The 27,143-nt window shown below is 42.9% G+C and overlaps 2 protein-coding genes across 2 annotated transcripts in view; both read left to right on the top strand.

Annotated features, from left to right (window-relative positions):
* The window catches only part of BDP1 (B double prime 1, subunit of RNA polymerase III transcription initiation factor IIIB), a 76,229-nt gene extending 65,636 nt beyond the window's left edge, over window positions 1-10,593 (top strand). Inside the window, exons 36-39 of the mRNA XM_056112415.1 lie at window positions 2,872-2,911; window positions 3,749-4,019; window positions 6,235-6,487; window positions 7,780-10,593. Of these exons, the coding sequence (XP_055968390.1) occupies window positions 2,872-2,911; window positions 3,749-4,019; window positions 6,235-6,487; window positions 7,780-7,911 (696 nt within the window). The 3' untranslated portion in view covers window positions 7,912-10,593. The remainder of the gene's footprint in view (window positions 1-2,871; window positions 2,912-3,748; window positions 4,020-6,234; window positions 6,488-7,779) is intronic.
* Window positions 10,594-23,111: 12,518 nt separating this feature from the next.
* Window positions 23,112-27,143, top strand: part of MCCC2 (methylcrotonyl-CoA carboxylase subunit 2) — a 65,525-nt gene continuing 61,493 nt past the window's right edge. The window contains exon 1 of the mRNA XM_056112496.1: window positions 23,112-23,317. Coding sequence (XP_055968471.1) covers window positions 23,189-23,317 — 129 coding nt within the window. The 5' untranslated portion in view covers window positions 23,112-23,188. The remainder of the gene's footprint in view (window positions 23,318-27,143) is intronic.

The following is a 27,143-nucleotide window of genomic DNA, read 5'->3' as shown; positions in this document are numbered from 1 at the left end:
TGGGAATTGAACCTGGGTCGGCCGCGTGCAAGGCAGAAGCCCTACCCGCTGTGCTATTGCTCCACCCCCTCTAATACTTTTCACCATAAATAATTTAGGTAAAATTGGTTGTATATTTTCACTTTCTACCAGTTCTAGTTAGAAGTTAATTGATAGGTAGATGGTACAGCAGTTAAGGAACTTTCCTGACTCACTTTCTACCGGTTCTAGTTAGAAGTTAATGAATAGGGAGATAGTACAGTAGTTAAGGAACTTTCCTAGCTAACGTCAGAGCCTTGCTTGATTCTCAGCATCACATGGTTCCCAGAGCACTGTAGAGTAGGAGCAGCTACACGTCCTCGGGCCCTCGTGCTGAACGGGCAGTCTGGTTGGCTACAGATCACTATGGGGACCCTTAGACCTCCTGAACATCATCACATTAGAGACCACCATCCCTTCTCCCTGCCAAAAAGTAGGGTGGACATCAATCAGCAAAACAAAAAAAAGCATTTTCAGGGCCAGAATGATAGTATGGTGGCTAAGGTGCTTGCCTCCCATGCAGCAAACCCAGGTCCGATCCCTGGCATCCTATATGGTCCCCTGAGCACTGTCAAGAGTAATTCCTGAGTACAGAGCCAGGAGTAACCCCAGAGCATCGCCGGGTGTGGCCCCCAAACAAAAACAAGGCCATTTTCACCTCTTTGTCAGAGGCCAAAAATAAGGTTAAAATAGTATAGTGGGGCTGGAGCAATGGGTTGTGGGTAGGGCACTTGCCTTGCACATGGTCAACCCAGGTTCAATCCCTGGCATCCAATATGGTCCCCTGAGCCCTGCCAGTACTCCTGAACGCAGAGCCAGGAGTCAGCCAAAGATAAATAAGTATCATATTTATCTAGATTGTAGCTGTATCATTTATTTGCTGTGGGACCTCACATGACTCTGAATGAGTTGCTTTTGTGTAAAATGTCCACTATCCACTGTCCTAACGTTGTTCATCAATTTGCTCAACTGGACACAGTAACGTCTCCATCGTGAGACTTGTTGCTGTATTTGGCATATCAAATACATCACAGGTAGCTTGCTAGGCTTTGCCATGCGGGTGAGATACTCTCGGTAGCTTGCTGGGCTCTCCGAGAGGGGCGGAGGAATCGAACTCCGGTCAGCCGGGTTGGCTGCATGAAAGGCAAACTCCCTACCCGCTGTGCTACACTATATAATAGTACTCTAGAAAAGATAATTTAGAATCTGTGTTTTCTTTTTTTCTTTTTATGGCTTTTGGGCCACATTTGGCTGTGCTCAGGACTTACTCCTGACTCTGCTCAGGGATCATACCACATGGGATACCAGGAATCGAACCCTGGTTGGCCACATGCAAGACAAGCATCCTGTCTGCTATACTATCACTAGGGCCCCTGTATTTCCTTCCTTCCTTCCTTCCTTCCTTCCTTCCTTCCTTCCTTCCTTCCTTCCTTCCTTCCTTCCCCCCTCCTTTCTGCTTCCTGTTTTAATTTGTTTTTGTTTCTACTTTATTGCGGGGGCTGGGGGGCGGGATTGTTGGACCACACCCAGCAGTGCTCAGGGGCTGTTCCCAACTCTGTGCTTAGGAGTACTCCATAGTGGTGCTCTGGGGACTATATGTGATGCTGGGGATTTGGAGTAGTGTCATCGGCAGGATGCACAGCAGGTGCCTTATCTCCTGCACTGTCTCTCTGGACCTACAGTCTGTGTTGAAAGGGAAAGTTGCAGCCCACTAGTTCTTAGATGATGGCAGAGCTGGTGTATCCTTGTATGTCTGATAGAAAACAATATCAGAATGACTTTATGGATTGTTGTTCAATTGCTGAAAAATAATAGTCACACGCAGGGTATATTTTACTGTGTGTTGCAGTCTTTTTATTTTGGAGGGTGAGGGTTGGGGGTTGATGCACTTCACTTTTTTTTTACCAGTAGATGAATATGATTTTTCTCCTCAGATCTGTTGAACTGTATTGGTGGATTTCATAATACTGAATCATCTTTGTATTTCTGGGGGAAAAAAATCTAGTTGACAGAGAGAGAGAGAGAGAGCTCCGCAAGGGAGGCCCAAGTTTGACCTCCACGCCCAGCTCCCAAACACCCCCTCCTACCTGGCCAGCCTGCTCAGGCTCTAGCATTCTGGCTTAGAAGTGCTGTTGTTACCCTCGTAATACTGTATTTGGTACTACTTCACTGACACAAGGATAGAATCAGTAATTTGATTCATAAAGGATGCTGGAACTTCGTAAACAACAGTAGCCATGAATTCCTATAGAATGTGTTTTGCCTTATGGATGTGGGATGTTTCTGAGAGAAGCATGCTGCTTCCGTCACAGAAGAAAGGAAACAGTGATTCTTTTAAAAATACATAATTTTGAGGACTGGAGTGGTAGTACAGCGGGTAGGGTGTTTGCCTTGCACCTGGCCGACCCAGGTTTGATACCTGGTACCCCATAGGGTTCCCCAAGTGCAGACCCAGGTCTAGCCCCTGAGCATTGCTGGATATGACCCAAAAGGCGAAAAAAAGAGAAAAAAACTTGATTTTACCTAAGTTTTTCTTACTATTGTTAGTGAAGTGGCCTGTCACAACTGAAGGATAACTTTTCTCCTGCCCTTAAAAGAGTTTCACAAAAATTTTTGTGCTGTTCTCTAGTTTGTGATTGGAGATTTGGTCTAAAACATGTATGCCTACTATTGTTTAAAGCAGAACTATTTTCGGTGCATTACAGATCCCATGAACAGTGTATTATACTGAATCAGCAAATGGGATTTAGACTTAGTTAAAGATGAATGGTTATTGTAACCACTGTTGAAGAAAGGAAATATAATTTAACTTAATAGATTTCTAATTTATTTTGTAAATTTTTTTAAAAACAGGTGTGTTCAAAGGAATTGATGAATGTTTTTGAAGAAACAGGTGAGTGAAATAAACTCGATATAGTTGTATTTTGTAGGGTAGTCCTCGTTGTTTTTGAAGCATCTTGTTCAAATTTGGCATCAAAGTAGTCTTGCGTGCTTTTTTTTGGAGGTGAAGATCACTTATTTTTAGAGGCGTGTGACACAGCTACATCTGTCAGTACTTAGGTGTTTTTCCTAGAGGTGACCCTGGGTCCTTGCCCAGCAACCCTTACTGTGTCTCTGGCCCACAGTCACGATTTTATCTTTGAAAGTTCTCTGCTGAGACTTTTGATTTGGCAGTTTGGTAGTTTAAGAAGCTGTTTTCATCTTTTAGGGAACTGAAAATGATTATGTACAGGGTTTCTATTAAAGTTCAACTGTATTGTCGGAGTTACAGAATTGACTAGAAGCCAGAGCAGTAGTAGAGCAGTAGTACAGAGAATGGGGCGCTTTCCTTACATGCGTCTTTCGTGTGACCTAGGTTCAATCCTGGCATCCCAAATGGTTCCCTGAAGACCACTGGGAATGACCCCAAAACCTGAAAAAAAATTTTGAGTACAAAAGTGCATAATAAAGTTTCTATCTTTACCCAAAGACTCGAAGGTGGCTCTTTTTTTTTGGTTTTATACATGCAGTCAAAATACATTGATTCTTTTTTGTGTCAGAATGTAGAAGTTGTTGCCATAATCTTTTAACCAAGTGTTATATTTACAATAGGTCAGGAGGCTGCAGTAATTTTTATTTAGGTAGGTTTATGATAGAATATCATGTTTTTTCCCCCCTTCAGATACTGCAGTTCCTTTGGAAATACTAATTTCAGTATGTTTGCTTACAATCTGTTTGCTTCTTTTGGAAGGGGTATCACATAAGGAACAAAACGATGTTCATACTTCAGGAAGTATACCTACCACTCCAAAATCTCAGAAGAGGCAACTTGAACCTTCCACTCCTCAGAGCATAGGCTCCAGGTCGCTTGATAAAATAATAGACAGGCATCTAGAAAAGACTCCACCTCTCTTACCTAAGGACAAAATGGTCGTTTCTGATAAGGAAGAAAGGACTTGCTCTGCTTCCAAGTCTGAGCAAATGCATAACAGACCTTCATCTTCAAAGACCTCACTCTCCAGGTAATATGAGAAAATCTCTAATGAACAAGTTCCTCTCTATTCCTGAGTAGATAGAATCTTTACTGAACATATGTGACTACACACACACACACACACACACACACACGTACACACACATATATATGTTCCTATAGACTAAGTTGATGGCTGATATTACATTTCTATAAAGGAAAGTAATTATATCAAAAGAAATAAGTAATGTTGAGTCATTTTGTTTTTGTTTTGGGGCCTCACCCAGCAATGGCTTCAGAGGTTACTCTTGGCTCTGCACTCAAGGATCACTCCTGGTGGTGCTCAGGTGACCATATGGAATGCTGGAGATTGAACCCAGCTTGGCCGCGTGCAAGGCAAATGCCCTACATGCTGTACACTCCTGCCCCTTAAAGCAGTTTTTTCTAGTACCATTTGATATAAACCCATACACACAGAAAGATTCCACATAACAAGAGATTAATTTTAATGCTTGAATCTTTTACTTTTTAGATAGACGTCTTTAGAGTTTAGCACACTTCCTTTTCTAGATTCTCCAGGATCATTACTTCATGATTTATGCTCTCACACAGTGTAGCTGCCTATACAGATATAGAGCTGAGACATGGTGCCGACATGAGGAATTTTGAGTGGAGTCCCTAGGGCATGTGCCATTTCTCCTGTGTGGCTACCACTACCTGTAAGAGTAAATGTGGGATTTAAGTGAAGAGCCAGCCTTTCCCTTCTGTGTTCCTCATACTCTGGAAAGAGCCTCTGACTCGGGCAGCTTCTGTCATCAGCATTCTGTCGAAGCGGGAGGGTGAACAGAAGCTTGTACGAAGGGAACGGGAGGTTAGGACGTATGTATAGCTGGAAAAGGCGTATTTTATGAATGTTCTTTTTTTTTTTTATAAACTGTAGAAAGGAAAGCTTAGCAAATTTCCATTTTTCCTTTTTAATTTAGGGAGGGGCTATGCTTGGGATCATGTGATGATATTTGAGACATCTCTGATTGATGCTTGGACCTGGAGCTCCTGCAGGCAGAGCTTGTGTCCCAGCCCTTTGAGCCACCTCTTTGGCCCCATGTTGTTCTTTAAATTAAAAAAAAGAAAAAGTCACCTACCAATACTCTTGAACTTGTATCCATTCTTGGCAAAACTTGGCCTGCCTATCATGGGGCCAGAGGTGCTGGTGGGCCATCAGATCATACCCAGTGTCTGGCTCAGCTGTGTTTGGGGACCACTAGGACCACACCCAGTGGAGCTGCGGAGGGGGCCATGCTGTGCTATTGGTTAACTGAGGGTCGTGCAGTGCTTCGCAAGTGAGCACTATCTGTCTTCCTCGATGCCAGATTGGCAGTATCTTTCCCGGTCTTAGCCACATGCCAGACATAAAATGAGGGGTCTTACTGGGGCTTTGGGTTAAAATCAGTTGAGAAGCAGGGTTCTGGAACAAGGGTCAGTAAACTTATAAAACACTCACACATACACACAAACACACACACACACACACAAAGGTTTGTGATTCAAATGTTCTCTTGCAGTGATTCAGCTCTATAGTTATAATGCAACAGCAACTTCATACGACCTTATGTGAACAAATAATCATGGCTATGATCTGGCCATGTTGCTAACACACCTGTAGTGATTGCATTTGTATTGCACTCTGATTTCCCGATGTCTGCTCTAGAGCCTGACTACTCCAACCAAGCACCTGGGACCAACAGCAAGGACTTTGAGGGTGTAGGGCCTTCTGCCTGTGAAGCTTGCGATCCATCACAGCATCACTGTGGGGGCCCCTTACATGTGTAGGCAGCGATTGAGAACTCATTAGAATTCTTATTCAAGACTCCTTGTTAAAATAAGATTCCCCAGTGCTTTGTATGCATTATACTTGAGAAGTACTCCTGTACAGTAAACTTTGTCACAAGTATATGCGATAACCGAGTGGTGTCAGCTCTTGAGAGATGTACCATACATGCCATTTTTAACAGTAATGAAAAGAACTCGCTATTAAGAATACAGATAATTCTTGGGGCTGGAGAGATAGCACAGCAGGTAGGGCTTTGCCTTGCATGCGGCCGACCCAAGTTCAATTCCCAGCATCCCATATGGTTCCCTGAGCACCTCCAGGAGTAATTCCTGAGTGCATGAGCCAGGAGTAACCTCTGTGCATCACCAGGAGTGACCCAAAGAGCAAAATAATAATAATAATAATTCTTGACTGTTTTTAATTTCATTTCCAGACCTGGCAGAAGACCCTTGGGATTTTTGTCTTTAATATGTTCAAAGAGTAGTTTGGAGTCTGATGAACCTACTCAGTTTCATAAAAAGAAGCGCCCCAAGCCTCTTATACCTGTATCAAGACAGAATTTGAAAAGATCGAACTCATCCAGTGAAAGGCAGAAAACAAACACAGAGTCCTCTGATGTGCTTCCATCTTCAAGTGGTGTCAGTCCTGCATCTGAGAACCTCAGCAGTTCGGCTGCAGCTTCTCAGGTCCGTGGTAAACACTGGGTTGGGTATGAAATTGGCAAGGAGGGCTGTGACAGTTGCTGTTTTCCTGTGGATGTCAGAAATTAGAGTAATTCTCATTCACAGATTAACAAGCTCTAGATAGTTTAGAAAGAGCCATTGAGGTAGGCTTGCCTTCTTACTGTTGCTCTGGCCTCAGATTTCTTCACTTTTAATATTCTTCATGGATTTAATGAGCATATATTTTGAGTGAGGATTAAATATCTCTATTTGAATCAACTGTCTTTTCCTATCCTTCGGCCGTATAAATTGGGTCATTTGCTTTTTCATAATGATTTGTAGAACTTCTAATGTAGTAAAGAAAGTCCTCCAGTGATACAGTCTGCAGGTGTTTCCCCACTGCGTGTCATTTGTGCTCCCCCCCACCCCCAGTGATGATGTCTCAGTGCCTGGAGGGTCGCACACGTGCTTACTTGGGATGCTCACACATTTCCTTTAGTTGTACCGCTTGGCTCCATGCTTGTCAGGGATCACACACACTCTTGCGTTGTAGTGCTTGCTGGTGACAATGCGCTTCAGTTGTAGTGCTTACGTGCCTGCTCACCAGAGGTCACACTCGTTGTAGCTGCTCCGCTTACTGGGGTTGCACACTGGAGTTGTGTACACATGCACCTGGCCCTGGTGCAACCAAAAGTCCCGAGGCCTCAGCAGCAGGGAGCAAATGTGAGCCTTCATGCTGGCCAGGCAGGAGTCGGTTCCTGAGCCACGTCTTGGTCCCTTTTTGCGTCTTTGATGTGGTGTGCATGGACTTTGCAATGTAGCCTACTTTTTCTCTTTACATAGATGGATTTAACAGGGCTTTCTTTTGTGCCCTCTGGTTTTCATGTCATTTAAAAATACACTCTTCCACACCCCAGGATTCTTTTCCATGGCAAGGTATAGATTTGACTTTTTCTCTCCCTGAAATGCTCACACTGTTAGATGTTAACATCATTTGCTGAATAATCCAACTTTTCTCATTTTTTGGGGGGGAAATGATTGTCTTTATTACTATAGTTCACCTAATAATGTCTGGTCTATGTAGAGGATTCCATTTGTATTGTTATAACTACTCCTGCTACATAGATTCTTAACTAACTTTAGGCTTATTTCCTTGGTAGTGTAGAAATTAAATTATAGTATCAGTGAACATAACATACAAAGCTCTCAATATTTATACCTTTTTTGTTTCAAACAGCAACAATAAGATTACTCTATGTGTATATACCCTATGTGTATAAAAATGTTATTTCATGCTTATTTCTGTTGTTTTTTAGGTTTCTTGTGACCATCCCTTACTGGAAGAAAAATGTAAAAGTGGCTCAAACCAGACACCTGGGGAGGAGCCAACAACAGTGTCTGAGTATTTCTTTGGTGATATCTTCATCGAAGTGGATGAAACACAATGAAAGCCTTTTTCTTTTTTCTTTGTAAGCCTGAAATTTCCAGGGTCAAGTCTTTCATCAAAGCAGTATTAGAAAAAAGGCATCAAAAACTTTTCTACTTTCCTTTAGGTTGATTTTGACTATTTAATGAGCTTGGTTTAGAAGCTTTTATAATCAGTGAAAAACATTGGTGAAGTTCTCATTCTGATAGATTGAACCTTTTGGAAGCACCAAGCCATGAAGACTGGCTTTCTTAGAAATGGCGACTCTTGTTTACATTTTTACTCTTCCTGTGCTGAGCACACGTGGACATTTTAGGATGTCATGAGTGATTGTCTTTATAAATCATAGTGCTAACATATTTGGAGGTGGGTTGTGTTTAAGTTTTAATCAAAACTTCGTATGTAAGGGTTTTTTTTCTTTCTGTTTTTTTCTGTTTTTTGTTTTGTTTTGTTTTAGTTTTTCTTGACGATGAAGGTCTTTTTAACTGATAAAATGGTAAATGTTAAAAAAAATTCTATTTTCAGCTATTTGACTAAAAAAAAGTATTTTTCTAACTCATTTTGGTGTAATATTAGTCCTAATTGAAAATCTAGTATTTAAAACTTATTTATAGTGATAGAACATCAAAAGGCTTATTTATTTTTAAAGTTTTTATTTAAAAGGATATTCAGTTTTAATTATATTCAACCCTCAGATTTTTGGGTAAAGAAGGCATTAACAAATATGTTTGTCTCCTTTCACTCATTAAATTTTAAGATATTTAAAGCAATATTGCAGAAATGTTCTGATAGTGTATATGTTTTGAACACATTTTTTTTTCCATAGTATAATGACTTTGTACTGTGAATTTTTTTTTTTCCAATCTCAGGACTTGTATGGAAAAAAAAGAAATCTTAACTCCATTTTATAAAGCAACTGTCCATACCAAATTTAATTGCTCATCTGCACACACGTGTGCACGCACAGCGGGGTTTTTTTTTTTTAATGAAAAAAAAACTAATTTCTTTTTTTTTTTTCACCCATTAAATTTTGCTTGAGGGATAATTAGATTATTTGTTTTGTTTTGTGATTTTGGGTCATACCCCACATGGGGCTTACGTGCTACTTCCAGCACATTGCTCTGGGTTGTCTCAGGACTCTGCAGTGCCGGGGATTGAACCAGGCTTCCAGATATGAGACATATGCACTGGCCCTTCAGGATATCTTCCCTGCCCCATCATTTTGATTCTATTAAACACAGATATAATTGGGATGATAACCATAAGACTGTTAGTCGTTATTATCTGTATAAATTTAGAGTTTTTTTATTTTGAGATATTTATGATTTACGAATGCGACCTTATTATCCACCTGTGTAAATCTTTGGTGTTTGACAGTAAATTTCTCAAAGAGTTAATTTACTCTTTCATTTGATTAAGTCCCCTGGTTTGCAAAACACAGTAGACCAGGAGTCAAACATTTTCCACAAAGTATTTTTTGAATTTGTGGGCCAGATGGTTTCTGTAGCAAATCCTCATCTCTGCTATTTGTGTGAAAACAGTCACAATACTTTTTAAATGATGCATATGACTCTATTGGGTTTTCAGTTTGACCCTTACATTAGGCAGTGGTTTTTATACATTAAGGTGCTGATATCTTGTATTTATCACTGAAGTTAGGAGTTTAAATTGTGCCTAAAAATTTAAGCTCTGTTGAATGCATTATGAAATACTAATCAGTATTTCAATTGAGAAAATATTTTAAAATTTAGGTAATTGTTTATATAAAAAAGATGGGTCATTCTTCAAATACATTGATAAAATAGGATATGACTCAGCAAGAATTACAATGATCGTAATTTATTAAAACATTGATAGTAGAGCATTTCCTTATGGTAACATTTACAGTTTAAAGCATAAAGGTGGATCTATAAACCTGAATGTTTGAAACCTCTCTCTAGGTGTGCATTTATTTATTTCACATTTTCTATGTCAGAAAAATCATGGTAGTAGATCACATTGCTATTTTAATGCTTCATTTTTGACGTTAAAGAATCATTCTGAGAAGATTCCTTTCTCTAATACTAGTTTGGGTATGAGAGTGCTACAACCAAGCCATTCTTTTTTATCATCCTTGTATAATTTTTTTTAAACTTTGTTTACATCTGTCTTGTTCATCTATAAGGAATTAATTTTATGAAATATGTAATTTCTTTCTGTATAAAGAATAATTTTATTTTTGGGATTAATTGTATTAAATCATGTCAGCTTGCTATATTATCCTACTGTTAAATCTTTAAAATTAATCTTGGGAGAAGAGAAAATTAGTGTATTTACTTTGTAAAAAGTGGTAAGACTTACTTATCTGAAGAATTCATGTAAATTTATGTAAATGCTGCAAAAAATTGTATTTTATAAATCTTAAAGTTGATATTATAGGTCTTTATTTTTTTCTTGACTTTTCCTTTTGAATACTATGTCTTAGCAAGTGATCAGCTTAAGAATTTAAAAGCCTAATTGTTGGGAAATGATTGAGGCATAGATAAAAATATGAGCATCCACTGTTTACCACTATGTTATTTGAATTAGAAGTGACCATGTGTATACTATCTTGCTTGAAGAAGTCTTTTACAAAAAAAGCAGCATCTGTCATTTGTAAATTTTCTTGTTCTAAAGAAAGCAGTTATGTCCTATAAAGTATGTAAATAAAAGTTATTTTATACTACCTCTGTTTTGTTATTTTCAAATGACTGAATAAAGATATTAATGTTTAGTTAACCAAAACTAGTCAATTTTTCATCTATCATTTATGTTTGTTTTTCTTTCTTCTCTAAAAATGCAATATGATTCAAAGAATTTGTTTTTGTTGTTGTTGTTGTTTTGACTATGCTTCCTGCATGTAAGGCAAGTACATTCCTGTTGAGCCACTTCCTTGGCCCTTAATTTTTTTTATATGAATGCTGTGAAGGATTATATATTTGATCATACAAGAATAAAAAAATAGACTTTACCCCATCTTTAGAACATGTAAAGTTACTTTAAAAAAAATACTGCTTGGGGCTAGAGTGATAGCACAGCGGGGAGGGTGTGTGCCCTGCATGCGGCCAACCCAGGTTCGATTCCCAGCATCCCATATGGTCCCCTGAGTACCGCCAGGGGTAATTCCTGAGTGCAGAGCCAGGAAGAACCCCTGTGCATCGCCAGGTGTGACCCAAAAAGCAAAAAAATAAAAATAAATACTGCTTGTATAATGAGTTTTAAGGTGTAAAAATATAATCTCTTTTGGGGGTTATTGAGGGGTTGTTCCCAGTGTCCATAGCTCTAGGAGCAATGGGGGGGGGAGGGGAGGCATCCCACAGGTGAGTCTCAGCCAACTGGATTGACAAATAACCTTATCTCTTTACTCTTTATTTTTCTTCCCACTTATCACTATACTAACACAAATGGAAAAATTTACCCCTGGATAAACTAGGACTTCTGAAGTGAATACTGACAAAATCATGGTGATAAGTTTAGCCAAGAGACATACTTGTGTAAATTTTGATTTTTGTTTTGTTTTTGGGCCATATCTGGTGATGGGGGCTGGAGCTATAGCACAGCAGGTAGGGCGTTTGCCTTGCACGTGGCTGACCCAGGTTCAATTCCTCTGCCCCTCTTGGAGAGCCTGGCAAGCTACCGAGTGTATCTTGCCCACACAGCAAAGCCTAGCAAGCTAACCGTGACATATTCGATATGCCAAAAACAGCAACAACAAGTTTCACAATTTGTTGTGAGATGTTACTGGTACCCGCTTGAGCAAATCGATGAACAGCGGGAGGACAGTGCTATACAGTGCTATCTGGTGATGATCAGCAGTTACTCTTATCTCTGCACTTAGGGATCACACCTGGCAGTCTAAAGGGATCATAAGGGATGCCAGGATGGAACCTGAGTCAAGGGAAACACCCTAAGCTGCTGTATTATCACTCCAGTCCATTTTACTTAAAAGATAATAAATGTTTTTCCAAGATAGACATATTTTTGAGCTTAACTGTCTCTATGCCACTCAGGTCTGCCACAGGTTCAGTCACTCCATCCACTGCTTCTTGGTCTTCATGCTTGAGTCAACGGTGAATGGCCTGAGTCTTCCTGGGTGGGCTGTAAATCAAGGGGCTTGTACTTGCCCTTGTGGAATTTTCTGAGTTTTTCTTCTGAGTCTGGTTAATGACAGGTGATGGGTTTGTATGCAACTCTGATCTGGGACTCTGCTCTGCTTGTCCCTTTGGTTCTTTCTTTCTTTCTTTCTTTCTTTCTTTCTTTCTTTCTTTCTTTCTTTCTTTCTTTCTCTTTCTTTCTCTTTCTTTCTTTTTAATTTTTATTAGTGAAACACCATGAGGTACAGTTGTAGACTTACAAATTTTGTACTTGGGTTTCAGTGCCCATTCTCCACCACCACTGATCCAGTATCCCTCCCACCTCCCATCCCCCCCATCCCACCTTGCCTCTGTGGCAGGGCATTCCCTTTTATTCTCTCTCTCCTTTTGGGTGCTGTGGTTTGCAAAAGAGGCATTGAGTGGCAATCATGTTCGGTCTATAGTCTACTTTCAGCATGCATCTCCCATCCTGGGAGGATCCTCCCAACACCCTTTATTTGGTGCTCCCTTCTCTATCTGAGCTCCCTTTTCCCCTAGCATACACAGCTGGCCTCCAAGCCATGGAGTAAACCTACTGGTACTTATCTCAGCTATTCTTGGGTGTTAGTCTTCTATTTTGTTACTTTATATTCCCCAGATGAATGTAATCTTTCTATGTCCCTCTCTTTCTAGCTCATTTCGCTTAGTATGATATTTCCATGTAGTACCACTTGTATATAAATTTCATGACTTCATCTTTTTCTAACAGCTACATAGTACTCCATTGTGTAGATGTACCAAAGTTTCTTTAACCAGTCATCTGTTCTCAGGCACTCAGGTTTTTTCCAGATTCTGGCTATTGTAAAGAGTCCTGCAAAGAACAAACAAGTGCAGATGTCACTTCGACTATACTTTTTTGCCTCTCTGGGATATATTCCCAGGAGTGGCATTGCTGGGTCAAATGGGAGCTCAATTTCTATTTTTTGAGAATTGTCCATACTGTTTTCCAAAAGGGCTGAACCAGTCAGCATTCCCACCAGCAGTAAAGGAGGGTCCCTTTTTCACCACATCTGTGCCGACACTGGTTGCTTTTGTTCTTTTGGATGTGGGCCAGTCTCTGTGGTGTGAGATGATATCTCATTGTTGTTTTCATCTGCATCTTCCTGATGATTAATGATGTAGAGCATTTTCTCATTGTAGATAACGATGTAGAGCTTTTTAGCCATTCGGATTTCTTCTTTGAGAAAGTTTCTGTTCATTTCGTCACCCCATTTTTTGATGGAGTTGGATGTTTTCTTCTTGTGGAGTTCAACTAGTACTTTGTATATCCTTGATATCAGCCCCATGTATTGGTCAAATATCCTTTCCCATTCGGTAGACTGTCTTTGCATTCTGGTCACTGTTTCTTTTGAGGTGCAGAAGCTTCTTAGTTTGTTTGTTTTTTTCTATCACATACTCTTTTTCTTTATTTTTTAGAAGCTTCTTAGTTTAAGATAGTCCCATTTGTCTATTTCTGTTTTCACTTGCATGGCCTGTGGCATGACATCTTTGAAGATACCATTAACTTCAATGTCATGGAGGGTTTTGCCTACTTTGTCGTAAATGGATTCTGGTCTGATATTGAGGTCTTTAATCCATTTTGATCTTTTGTACATGGTGTTAGGCAGAGATCTGAGCCCATTTTTTTTTTTTTGCATGTAGCTGCCCAGTTTTGCCAGCACAATTTGTTAAATTGTGGAGCTTTCCTTGCTCCACTTCACATTTCTTGCTCCCTTATCAAAGATTAGATGATCATATGTTTGGGGGGAGATGTCAGTATATTCAACCCTGTTCCATTGGTCTGCAGCTTTGCCTTTGTTCCAGTACCATGCTGTTTTAATTATTACTGCTTTGTAGTAGAGTTTGAAGTTAGGGAGGTTGATTCCTTCCATTTTCTTTTTCCCAAGAATTGCTTTAGCTATCCGGGGGCCTAATTGTTCCATATGAATTTCAGGAGTGTTTGCTCCATTTCTTTGAAGAATGTCATGGGTATTGTTATAGGGATCACAATGAATTTGTACAATGCTTTGGGAAGTATTGCCATTTTGACAATGTTAATTCTTCCAATCCATGAGCAGGGGACATTTTTCCATTTCCTCGTGCCCTTTTATTTCCTGAAGTAGTGTTTTGTAGTTTTCTTTGTACGGGTCCTCTACTTCCTTAGTTAAGCTGATTCCTAGGTATTTGATTTTCTGGGGCACAATTATGAGCGGGGTTGTTTTTTTCATGTCACTTTTTTCTCTCTCACTATTTCAGTATAGGAAAGCCATGGACTTTGGGTATTGATTTTATAGCCTGCAATTTTACTATAGAAGTCTATTGTTTCTTGGAGTTTCCTGGTAGAGGTTACAGGGTTCTCTAAGTATAGTATCATATCATCTGCGAATAGTGAGAACTTGATTTATTCCTTTACTACCTGAATGGCCCTTAATATCTTTTTCTTGCCTAACCACTATTGCAAGTACTTCCAGTACTATATTGAACAGCAGTGGAGAGAGTGGGCATCCTTGTCTCGTCCCTGATCTTAGGCTCTCAGTTTTTCCCCCATTGAGGATGATGCTTGCTGTAGGCTTGTGGTAGATGGCTTTAACTATATTGAGGAAAGTCCCCTCTATACCCATTTTGGCGAGGGTTTTCATCATAAACGGGTGCTGGATCTTGTCAAATGCTTTCTCTGCATCTATTGATATGATCATATGTTTTTATCTTTTCTTTTGTTGATATGATGGATTATGTTGATTAATTTTTGAATGTTAAACCATCCTTGGATCCCCGGGATGAATACCACTTGGTCATGGTGTATGATCTTTTTGATGATTTGTTGAATTCTGGTTGCTAGTACCTTGTTGAGAATCTTCACATCCGTGTTCATCAGGGATATCGGCCTGTAGTTTTCTTTTCTTGTGATGTCTTTGTTTCCTTTTGGTATTAGAGAAATATGGGCTTCATAGAAACTGTTTGGGAGAGTTTCTGTTTTTTCAATTTCCTGGAAAAGCTTGAGAAGAACTGGCAATAGGTCCTCTTTAAATGTTTGGAAAAGTTTGCTACTGAATCCATCTGGACCTGGGCTTTTGTTTTTGGGAAGACTTTTGGTTACAGTTTCAATTTCCTTGATGTTAATAGGTCTATTCAGGTACTCTAGATCTTCTTGATTCAGCTTTGGGAGATTATAGGAATCAAGGAATTTATCCATTTCATCTAGGTTCTCTTGTTTCGTGGCATTACAGACTTTCAAAGTAGTTTCTGATGATCTTTTGAATTTCTTTGGTTTCTGTTGTGATATCCCCCTTATTATTTCTGATTTGGTTTATTAGGGTTCTCTATCTCTCTCTTTGTGAGTCTTGCTAGTGGTTTATCTATCTTATTTATTTTCTCGAAGAAGCAGCTCTTGTTTGTTGATCTTTCGGATTTTTTTTTTTTGGTTTCCATGTAGTTGATTTCTGCTCTAAGTTTTATGATATCTTTCCTTCTGCCTGATTTGGGTTCCTTTTGTTGATCCTTTTCTAAGATCTGGAGTTGTGAAGTCAAGTTGTTTATGTGGGCCCTTTCTTCTGTCCTGACAAATGCTTGCAGAGCTATAAATTTTCCCCTTAACATGGCTTTAGCTGCATCCTATAGGTTCTGGTAGCTTGTGTCTTCATTCTCATTTGCTTCCAGGTATCTTTTGATTTTGTACTTGACTTCCTTCCTGACCCACTCATTGTTCAACATTGAGTTGTTTAATTTCCAGGTGTTTGATTTGATTCTTCGTGTCTGTGTGTGTTTCACTTCCATTCTCAGTGCATTATGGTCTGAAAAGATTGTTGATACTACTTCTATCTTCTTGATTCCATTGAGGTATGTTTTGTGTCCTAGCACATGCTCTATTTTGGAAAATGTTCCGTGTGCACTGGAGAAGAATGTGTACTCTTTCTTTTTGGGATGTAAGGCCCTGTATAGGTCTATAAGCCCCCTCTCTTCTATTTCTTCTTTCAAAGCCAATGTTTCCTTGCTGAGTTTTGTTCTTGTTCATCTATCCAGAGGTGGTAAGGCGATGTTGAAGACTCTGGCTAATATTGTGTTGCTAGCAATGTCCTCCTTAAAATCTGTTAGCAGTTGTTTTAAATATTTAGCTGTTTCCTCATTAGGTACATTTCCTGTTTTATGTATCCCTTGATGAATAGAAAATAGCCTTCACTGTCCATTCTAATCTTTCAACCTGAAATTTATGTTGTTGGATACTAGTATGGCCACCCTAGCTTTTTTGAGGGAGCTGTTTGCTTGCAGGATTGTTTTCCATCCTTTAACTTTGAGTCTGTATTTTCTCTGACTGTTAAGATGAGTTTCTTGTCAGCAGCAGAATGTTGGGTCCTGTCTCTGAATTCATTTTGCCACTCTGTGCCTCTTAATTGGTGAATTTAGACCATTGACGTTGAGAGAGATTATTCTTATGGGGTTTTGTGTCATCTTTCTGTAAGGATCTGTTGTGCTTGTAGGGTTTGTCTTGTCTTATAGTAGTCCCTTTAGCCCTTGTTTTAGGTTTGGTTTTGAGTCTATGAAGTTCCTGAGCTGCTGTTTATCTAGAAAATAGTGTACCATTACTTCGAGTTTGAGTGAGAGTTTAGCCGGATAGATTATTCTTGCTGAAGCATTCATTTCAATGAGTTTTTTCACTATATCCCGCCATTGCCTTCGGGCTTGGAGGGTTTCCTCTGATAGGTCTGCTGTGAATCTAAGGGGTGCTCCTTTGTATGTGATTTCCTTCTTTGACCCTGCTGCTTGCAGTATTGTGTCTCTATCGGCGGCATCAATCAGTCTAACTATGATATGTCTTGGAGTGTTTTTGTTAGGGTCTCTTTTAGCTGGCACCCTTCGGGCTCCTTGAATCTGAATGGCTGCATTGTGGAGCTCTGGGAATTTTTCAGCAATGATTTGTTTAACCGTGGCTTTTTCATTGGGATTGTTTCCCTGACCTTCTGGTACTTCAGTGATTCTAATGTTTTTCATCTTGGAATCATCTCCTAGGACTCTGATTTGCTCTAGAGCCATTTTGAGGTCTCTTGCCATTGTTTGTTGTTGCCTGTTGGCTTGGTGCATCTGATCTTCCAGCTCACTGATTCTGTCTTCAGCTGTGGTCATTCTACTGTTGAGGGCAGACACTGAGTTTTTTATTTCATCTACGGAATCTTTTATTCATGACATTTCTGTGTGTAGTTTTCCAATTTCTGCTCTCATTTCTTCTTATAATTTCTCAATTGTTTCTCTCATGTTACCGCATATCTGTCTGGCTATTTCATTGAGTTCATTGAACATCTTCATTACTACATATCTGAATTCTTTCTCAGAGATGTCCTTTTAGGTGAGTAGCACCTACTGAGGCTTCTGGACTCTTAATCGTCCTCCCCAGGTGGTAGGGATTTGCGTTGTTTCTTCATGTTGGTGTGGAGGTATGGGGACTGATACGTTACACTAGATTTCTTGGTATGACTAAACTACCTGCGGCCTAAAATCAGGCCACGCCCACTTCTGAGAAGCCACGCCCACTTCTGGAAAGTCCACGACCCCACGGGTACCTGGTGTGTGTGGGGGGGCGGGTGGGGGGGTACTAGCTGGGAAGCGAAGAAGACCGGCATAGCGGCACAGCGTTGGGGATGAAGAGGAAGAGGCTCAGGTATGCTGTCATCCCAGGGTCCTAGAGGATGCCTGGGGCACTTGCGCAGAGAAAGCCAAGTCCAGGATTCGAATACTGGTAGGTTAACAGACCTGGGAGGGGAAGAAGACAGGCACAGAGTTGGAGACGAACAGGAAGTGTCTGCCTGTCCCTTTGGTGACGCTGATCTGGGCAGCTCCACCTTCCCATCGTCCAGCTGTCCAGATGTTTGACTCTTCCTTTTTCAACAAAGTTCTTGGGCCTTAGTCTTGGCCATGTGTATTGAAGCCTCCGCTGAGGTCTGCTCTAAGAGAAGGAGTGGTCTTGGATTTTTAAGACCATCAAAGATCTTGGTAAACAAACAGCACTGTCCAGCCTTCTTATACTTAGGAATATTCTAGTCCAACAGTCTAGAGAATTGATTTTTATTACAATGCTGTTGACAGCACCCGGCCCAGACAAGGTCAGACCTGAACACCTGAAGAACCTGCCATCAGTACTCATCAATACACTGGCTCGGCTCTTCACTCGCTACCTGTCTGAATGCAAGGTTCCATCCCAGTGGAAAACCAGCAGGACCGTACTACTGTTCAAGAAGGGAGACATCCATGACATTGGCAACTATCGCCCGATCTGCCTATTGTCTGTCATCTACAAGTTGTTCACTTGAGTCATCCTAAATAGGATTGGCAGAACACTAGATGAAGGACAAGCATGCGAGCAAGCCGGGTTCCGCAAAGGATTCAGCACCATCGACCATACCCACACGATAACCAAGCTCATTGAGGTTTCTCTGGAGTTCAAGATGCCACTCTGTCTAACATTCATTGATTTAAAGAAGGTCTTTGATTCTGTTGAGACGGAAGCGGTCATTGAAGCCCTAGCCAATCAGGGCATACAAACTCAATACATCAGGATCCTCCGTGAGCTGTATTGCGGATTCACTACCAGGATCTCACCATTCTACAAAGAAGTGATCGTTGATGTCAAGAGAGGAGCTCGGCAGGGTGATACCATTTCACCGAAACTCTTCAGTGCTATCCTCGAGAATATCATGCGACGACTGGAATGGGAAGGAATGGGAGTGAAGATAGATGGTCGGCAACTACACCACCTCCGCTTTGCTGATGACATTGTTTTAATAACACCAAACATCAGCCAAGCGGCACAAATGCTGGCCGACTTTGACCGTGAGTGTGGAAAGGTAGGACTACAGCTGAATCTTACGAAGACAATGTTTATGAGAAACAGCCTCGTTCCTGATGCCCCATTCGCTCTCAACGGAACAACCATCTCTGAATGCAACAGCTATGTGTACCTAGGTCGAGAGGTCAACATGACAAATGACCTGGCACCCGAGCTGCACAGGAGGAAGAGAGCGGCTTGGAAAGCCTTCAAGAACGTCGAAGAAATAGCTAAGAGGACGAAGAACCTCCGGCTCCGGGCACATCTCTTTGATTCCACTGTTCTTCCTGCATTAACATATGCCTCAGAGACCTGGGCCCTACGCAAACAGGATGAGAACGCTATTCAGGTCTCCCAAAGAAGAATAGAAAGAGCTATGCTTGGAATATCACGTTTCACTCAAATGAGAGAACGAATCCGGAGTTCCGACATCCGTCGATGATCAAGAATCAGGGACGCTGTCTCATTTGCCAAGGTGTCGAAAATCAGATGGGCTGGTCACGTAATGAGATTTAAAGACCACCGCTGGACTAGAGCTGTTACCGACTGGATTCCACGGGATGTCAAAAGACCGCGTGGCCGCCCACCTTCCAGATGGTCAGACTTCTTCGTGAAGATCATGAATGATAGGTTTGAGGCCCTTCATGTTCCCGGAGCGAACAGATGCCATTGGGCTACACTAGCAAGCGACAGGGACAAATGGAGACGTTACTGGCGCCCACTCGAGCAAATCGACGACTAATGGGAAGTTAAGTGATTAAGTGATTAAGCTGTTGTAAACATGATTTTATCATCCAATATCCTCCTTATAGAACTCTCCTTTTTGTAAGATTTTACTGGAGGGTTATGGAGGAGTTTGGGCCCATGCAGGAATTCCATCCTTGGTACCACATAATCCCGTGGGCATTGTTGAGTGTGGCCTGATGAGCTGGCAGGTGGCTTCTGCATGCTCACTCAGCACTATGGTCAGACCAGGTATGAAGGGTGGCACTTAGGTCCCCTTGAGTATGGCCCTCTAGCTCCCAATCTTCAGGGCTAGGACGAAGGAGACGTTACTGGTGTCTGCTCGAGGAAATCGATGAACAGCAGGATGATAGTGATACAGTGATACTTATTTTTAATTTTTTTTTCTTTTTGGGTCACACCTGGCGATGCACAGGGTTACTCCTGGCTCTGCACTCAGGAATTACTCCTGGCAGTGCTCAGGGGACCATATGGGATGCTGGGAATCGAACCCGGTTTGGCCACATGCAAAGCAAATGCCCTACCTGCTCTGCTATCGCTCCAGCCTCATTCTTTTTAATCGTCTGTTTAACACTTTTTTCTTTTTTAAAAAAAATATATATATGAGCTATGTGAAAAACATATGGGCCGTTTTCCTTTGCAATGCAGAACAAAATAATGGGCTGACTGTCACGTAGTGAGGAGGAAAGTCACTGTCACTGTCACTATCCTCCTGTTTTTCATTGATTTGCTCAAACGGGCCCAGTAAAGTCTCCATTGTGACACTTGTTACTGTTTGGCATATCGAGTTGACTAAATTCACTGGCTTTTCCTTTCATTTCACACCATTCTTTAAAGAGTTGTGATTTGTTTGAAATAGATTTTAATTGGACCAGACAGAGAACACGTGTTAGATGCTTGCCTTGCACGTGGTCTAACACAGTTCCATTCCTGGCACCTCATGTAGTTCTCAAACACCTTAGGGGGGATGGCTCACACACAGACAACCCCTTCTCCTACCCCCCATTTCCCAAATATAAAGCTATCAGATATGCATTGCTTCATGCTTTTAAAAGTGACTCTTAGCTTCAAATCTTACCAGGGGCCTAGAGAGATAATATAGCCCATAGGGAACTTGACTTGTCTGCGGCCAACCCAGGTTTGATCCTTGGCATCCCAGAGTCCCCTGAGCACCACCATGGCTGGGTGTGGCTTAAAAACAAAACAAGCAAAACCAAAAAGGTGTCTAGGGCTGGAGTGACAGTGCAGGTGCGAACCTGGCATGCAGTGGATGGTTTGAGCCTCATATATCCGCTGGGCAGCGACCCTGCAGCCTCCGCACCACAAGATGAGGCTAACAACCCTCTTTACTGAAGGCTAAAAAGATTTCCGACAAGCGTTTTTTTCTGATACCACATATTTTGGAATGTGATTACTCTGATATCTCACTGTAACTTGTTAGATATTGTCGGCACAACTAGACTGCACAAGAATTTCAGCTTTGGGGGGCTGGAGAGTTAGTACAGTTGGTAGGGTGTTTGCCCTGCAGGTGGCAACCCAGGTTGGAGCCTCTGCATCCCATATTGTCCCTGAGCAATTCCTGTATGCAGGGCTAGCAGTAACCTCTGAGCATCGCCGGGTTTAAAAAAAAAAAGAATTTTAGATTTTTTTCAACTTGCCCCTCCTATTCTCCTCTCCTGTTTTCTCCAGCGTGCTAACCTCAATAATTGCTCATGGCTGTTTCACACCTTTTATGACTACGAGTCCTATCGGATCAACTTCCCACCCCCGAGTTAATAATTAGCGTCATGGGGGTATGGTGCCGCCAGCAGGTCAATCTGTACCTGTGAGGCAAGTGCATCAGCAGCCTCATGGCGCTTTCAGACTTCCAGATACCCCAAAAATTGCTGCTGTGCCTTTGGCCAGACCCCAAAAACTTGGGGCAAAGTTTACCAAGAAAGTAAACGGCCAAAAGTTAGGTATGTGGGAAACACACCCACAAACCACCTCCGGCTCAGCTATATAATTGGAGGCAAGGCCTCTTTGGTTCCTGATTGAACTGCTTAATGGACATGATCCCAGAGACTCAGAAACGAATCTCAGAACCCAGTGGCTTTAGGTAGAAATGCGTCTGGTCTCTGCATTAGGCTACCGGTGCTGGGCCAATCCAGGTGGGAATAGGTTTCGTGCCTTGGCCTATTCCCCCCGGCGGCCCAGTGGCCGCCATCTGTCTGAGGCCACTGGATAGTCACATTTGGGCCCCCAGTGACGAGACACACAGGGCCTCACGGGATGAGGGTGGAGCCGGGCTTGTCTTCCCCACCCCAACGAGACCCCAAGTCATTGCCCACGAATGGCCTCTCTGGCTCCTGATTAAGCTGCTTAACGACCATGATCCCAGAGATCAGAAACAAATCTCGAAACCCAGCGGCTTTTGTCAGAAATGTGTCTGAACCCCGCAGTAGGTTACTGTTGCTGGGCCACCCCAGGGGGAAATGGGTGCTGTCCCTCCGCCTGCTCCCTCTTGGCAACTTGGTGGCTGTCATCCTCCAGAGGCCATTGGACAGTCAGGCTTGGGCCTGCAATGACGAAACTTGTTGGGTCTCACGGGATGGGGGGGGGGAGGTGGAGCCGGGCCTGTCTTCCCCACCCCAATGAGACCCCAAGTCATCGCCCACGAATGGCCTCTTTGGCTGCTCATCAAGCTGCTCAACGGCCATGATCCCAGAGACTCAAGAGCAGATCTCTAAACCCAGTGGCTTTGGGCAGAAATCCCTCCAGATTTAAGTGTTAAAACTTCAGAATTTCAAAACCACATGGCCCTACTGCAGCCACAAGACATCATATGTTAGTCATAACCAGCAATAGAACACAAATTGTCTATTCTTGCCTTTTCAGCAGATCTGAGTGTTGGGGTAAAATCTTAAATAATGGTGGGTCTGGTGTCGAAATAGTGAATGTGATCAAAGTAGAGAGAGAGTAATGTAGAAATCATCTGCCCCACAGGTAGGGGGAGGGTGTGGGATGGGAGCATACTGGGGTTTTTGGTGGTGGAGAATGGGCACTGGTGAGGGTACGGGTGTTTTATTGTATGACCGAGACTTAGACCCAAAAGCTTTGTAACTGCTCTCACGGTGATTCAATAAATAAAATTATAAAAAATGGGAAAAAAAAGAAAAAAATTAGCGTCATTTGTTTTGAGCCAGCTTTCTTTCCCTCCCTCTCTGAGATCCCCTGTGGAGGGAATAAAGACAGCGCCGCGAAGCAACAAGCCGAGGCCAGGGACGCGCTCAGAGTGCCGCACGGCGGATTCTCCACACGGAGTTCCACACCGAGGCGCGGAAGAGCAACGCCAAGCGAAGGGCCGGGAGCCCCGGCTCTCCTGAGCTCGCGAGGGGACAGAACCTCGCGGGGCTGGGCCTCCTCCTGATTGGCTCATTTTGGAGGGCGTGGTAGGAAGTGCCGACCAATCACGGACGACGTGCGCAGGCACGTGCGGGGTCTGGCTGGCGAATGGGGCGCTAGAGGCGGGTTCGGGCTTGCAAGGACGCGAGCTGGGCTGCCTGGCGAATTGGGCCCGCTGGACCCGCGAAGTGCTGCTCTGGCCGCGTGGATTCTGTTCCCAGGCTGACATGTGGGCCGCCGTGAGGCTCGCTCTGGGCCGGTGCCCCCGCGCCACCCTTCCCGGGCTCCGATCTTATCACGGGGACGCGGTAGCCACGCTGGGCACCCAGCAGGACTCCGGTTCTGCTATCTACCAGGTAGGCTGGGTCAGAGGCTCAGGACCGGGAGCCCTTGCTGAAGTCTGATCTTACGCGTGACCGCCACCACTAGGTCGACGGGGCTCGGCGCTGGCCGGGCTAGGAAGAGGGGTAGCTTCTGTCCTAGCCTCTGGAGCCCCAGAAACGATTTGGGGGCGCGCTAAGGAAGGGAGAAGTTTGAGAAAGAACACTTGCCGCTCAAACACACTGGTTTCACTTTTGGCACCGGCGCTGTACTCGTTGAAATCTTTGATTCTCAACATCTGGTTTCACACTGGGAAACTGAGTACACATTCCCCTTAAGTTCCACCCTAGACCTTTTGGCACTCTAGAGTGGTATTTGCTCGATGCGTTGAGGTCCTCCTGGAGGGAACTAGGCAGGAAGGAATCGTGCAGTGCCTGGGATGAAATCCTTGACTCCTGCATGCGTTCCTGCTCTTTGAGGTTTTTCCAGACCACCAGGTATTTGCATTGGTAATGAAAGGGTTTTTATTCTTGTTTTTTGGAGGGGCGTGGGGGTCTGGGGGCGGGAGGCTTGGTGATAGCCAACTCTGGGAACTACTAGCCCAAGAGAGCTAAGTTTGGATTATACTTAATCGATTTTAGAGAAGTAATTATATTAATAGAAAATACTTATGTTGCAGTGCCTTTCGGTGCCCTTTCTTGGCACTGGGAGGTATCACAAGGTCAAATAAACTACTTAAAACTGGTGAGAATATCTGCTGAAAAATTTCAGTCTGTCCGCTCCATGGTTTCTAAGCATATAAAGATACCATTTAAATTGTGCAAATCACTTTCAGACATTTGAAACATTTCTGCATTTCCATCTGTGTAAAACGAAGGAATTGAAAGCCAACCTACACAGTAGACGAGCAACAGTGTTGAGCAAGAGATATCCAAAAGTTTCTTGATTTCCTGGGGTCAGATAAGAATGTTTAGTTCAGGAACATTAGTTGGGTACTGTGGTATTTGGTGTAGATGTACAGAAATGGCATTTGTATTTGGTGTAGATATACAGAAATGGTGCTTATAACTTTTGGGGGGAAGATAGGGGAGAAAGCAGGTAATTCTGTCCAGTGTGATCAGTGGTTCTAGAGCTTGATAAGGTTGGTCAGGAAGCTGCAAGTAGGAAGTTATGATTGAGTTGAGCCCTTTTTTTGGTTCATTTTTGGGTGTGACAAGTACTTACGCTTACTCATGGACCTATGCTCAGGGATCACTCCTGGTGGGAGTTGGGGGAGGATACGGGTTGCAGGGGATTGAATCCTGGTCAGTTGTGTACATTGTACTTGCTGTGTAATGATTCTGCACCCCAGCAGTTGGATCTCGATAGGAGGATAAGAGCTGCCTAGGTTTGGGGGCCACACCTAGCAATACTCAGGACTTACTCCTGGTTCTGTGCTCAGGGATCACTCCTGGTAGTGCTCAGGGGACAATAGGTGGTGCCCTATTTGCTATACTGTCACTCAAGTTTCCTGGGACTAATGTTTTAACTGGAGGCCCCCAGAAGGCAGTATTTGCCACATGTCACCATACTAGTCCGTGGGTAATGAGACATTGGGCTCAAGTCTGCCTGACTTCCGTCTTTTTTGGCATTACACTATCCTGCTTCTTGGCTATCAAACCTTGTCTAAGGAAGCCTGGTTAGGAAGTATGTCCCTGGAACAGATCCTAGCAGGCATGGCTCCTCTAGGCTGCCACAGATGACCCAGTCTGAGGTGGTCAAGGTCAGTTCCAGTCATTGATAGCTTTTACCCATTGTAGAAGAGTATAATTGCATCAAAATTGTTTAATTGATGGGCTGGAACGATAGTATAGTGGGAAGGGTGCTTGCCTTGCACACGGCCAACCTGGATTTGATCCTCTGCATCCCATATGGTCCCCTGAGCCCTGCCAGGAGTGATTCCTGAATGTAAAGCCCTGCGCTTAGCTGGGGATGGCCCCACAACAACAACAACAACAACAACAACAAAAACCTAATGCTTAATTGCTTTGTATATGCTCTAGAAAGAGCTTTGTGGATGTTTTCTTTAAGAACTGATTTCTAATTTTATTCCAAAGTAATTGGAAAAGATAACCTTGATGATGTCAGTCTTTACAGTTTTATTAAGACTAATTTGTGGTCTAACATGGTCTATCATGGACCCTGAGTTCTGGATATCATTGAGAAAACGTACTGTGCTCTGGTGGGATGGAGCACATGTCCATGAAGTTCCATTGGGTAGAGTTGCTCGGATTCTGATGTCTTAGAATATTCTGTCTGGCTTGTCTGTCCCAACTGTGGTAGAGTGGTAGAGTGTTAGGGAAAATCATCAGACTACGGGAGAAGGGGATTTATTCAAAAGGTCGTGGAGTTCTGTTCTTAAGGCAAGCGACCTATCCCCATATTATCACTTAATCACTTAACTTCCCGTTAGTCGTCGATTTGCTCGAGCGGGCGCCAGTAACGTCTCCATTTGTCCCTGTCGCTTGCTAGTGTAGCCCAATGGCATCTGTTCACTCTGGGAACATGAAGAGCCTCAAACTGATCGTTTATGATCTTAATGAAGAAGTCTGACCATCTGGTAGGTGGGCGGCCACGCGGTCTTTTGACATCCCGTGGAATCCAGTCTGTAACAGCTCTAGTCCAGCGGTCGTCTTTAAATCTCATTACGTGACCAGCCCATCTGATTTTCGACACCTTGGCAAATGAGACAGCGTCCCTGATTCTTGATCATCGACGGATGTCAGAACTCCGGATTCTCTCTCTCCTTTGAGTGAAACGTGATATTCCAAGCATAGCTCTTTCTATTCTTCTTTGGAAGACCTGAATAGCGTTCTCATCTTGTTTGCGTAGGGCCCAGGTCTCTGAGGCATATGTTAATGCAGGAAGAACAGTGGAATCAAAGAGATGTGCCCGGAGCCGGAGGTTCTTCGTCCTCTTAGCTATTTATTCGACATTCTTGAAGGCGTTCCAAACTGCTCTCTTCCTCCTGCGCAGCTCGGGTGCCAGGTCATTTGTCATGTTGACTTCTCGACCTAGGTACACCTAGCTGTATATTATCTCTTTCTTAATTTTCTTCCTGTGAACAAAGTGCTTTCTGTTGCTCTGTATACCTAGTGATTTGGTTGTTACTGGAAAGAGGGCATTTTAAATTTTTATTTATTATTATTATTTTGGCCTTTTGAGCTACACCCAGTGATGCTCAGGGGTTGTTCCTGGCTCTGCACCGAGGAATTATTCCTGGCAGTGCTCTGGGGACTATATGGGATGCTGTGGATTAAACCCAGGTTGGCCACGAGCAAGGCAAATGCCCTACCCATTGTGCTATTGCTCTGGCCCCAAAAGGACAATTTTTAAAGACACCCACATCTGCTTATCCTTTCAGATATTGCACTTTATGCCGGGAAAGTCTTTTACTGACCAATGGGCATGATAAATCAGCTTTGGGGAATCCTTCTGTGGTCCTTTCAGAGCATGCATCTTGCCTGGGCCCATGCGTCCCCTTTTCAGTTTTTCTGTTCTCCTGACTGTCTTTAACCAGCTTTATAAATAAGCCAGTGCATGCCTTGTGTATGTGAGGACCCAGGCCTTATCCCCAGCACCACCTTGATCCACAAGCACAGCCTGGTGTGGACTTGGAAGCCCTGGGTACTGCCCAGTAGGCCCAGGTGGTCCCTGAGTTCCTCTAGGCCTGGGCTGCTGAATCTCACTGGGCTCTAACATTGGATGGTCCAGCAACTTCTCCACTCATCATTAGCAGTGACATCTGGTCCCCTTGGCTTAGGAGCACCTGCCTCCAAAAGAAAAAAAAAATAAAACTTCATGTTCCAAAGCAGCTCACTT

This window comes from Sorex fumeus, unplaced genomic scaffold, assembly GCF_029834395.1.
Source record: "Sorex fumeus unplaced genomic scaffold, SorFum_2.1 ptg000018l, whole genome shotgun sequence".
Classification (NCBI taxonomy): Eukaryota; Metazoa; Chordata; class Mammalia; order Eulipotyphla; family Soricidae; genus Sorex; species Sorex fumeus.
This window is presented reverse-complemented; position numbering and strand designations above follow the sequence as displayed.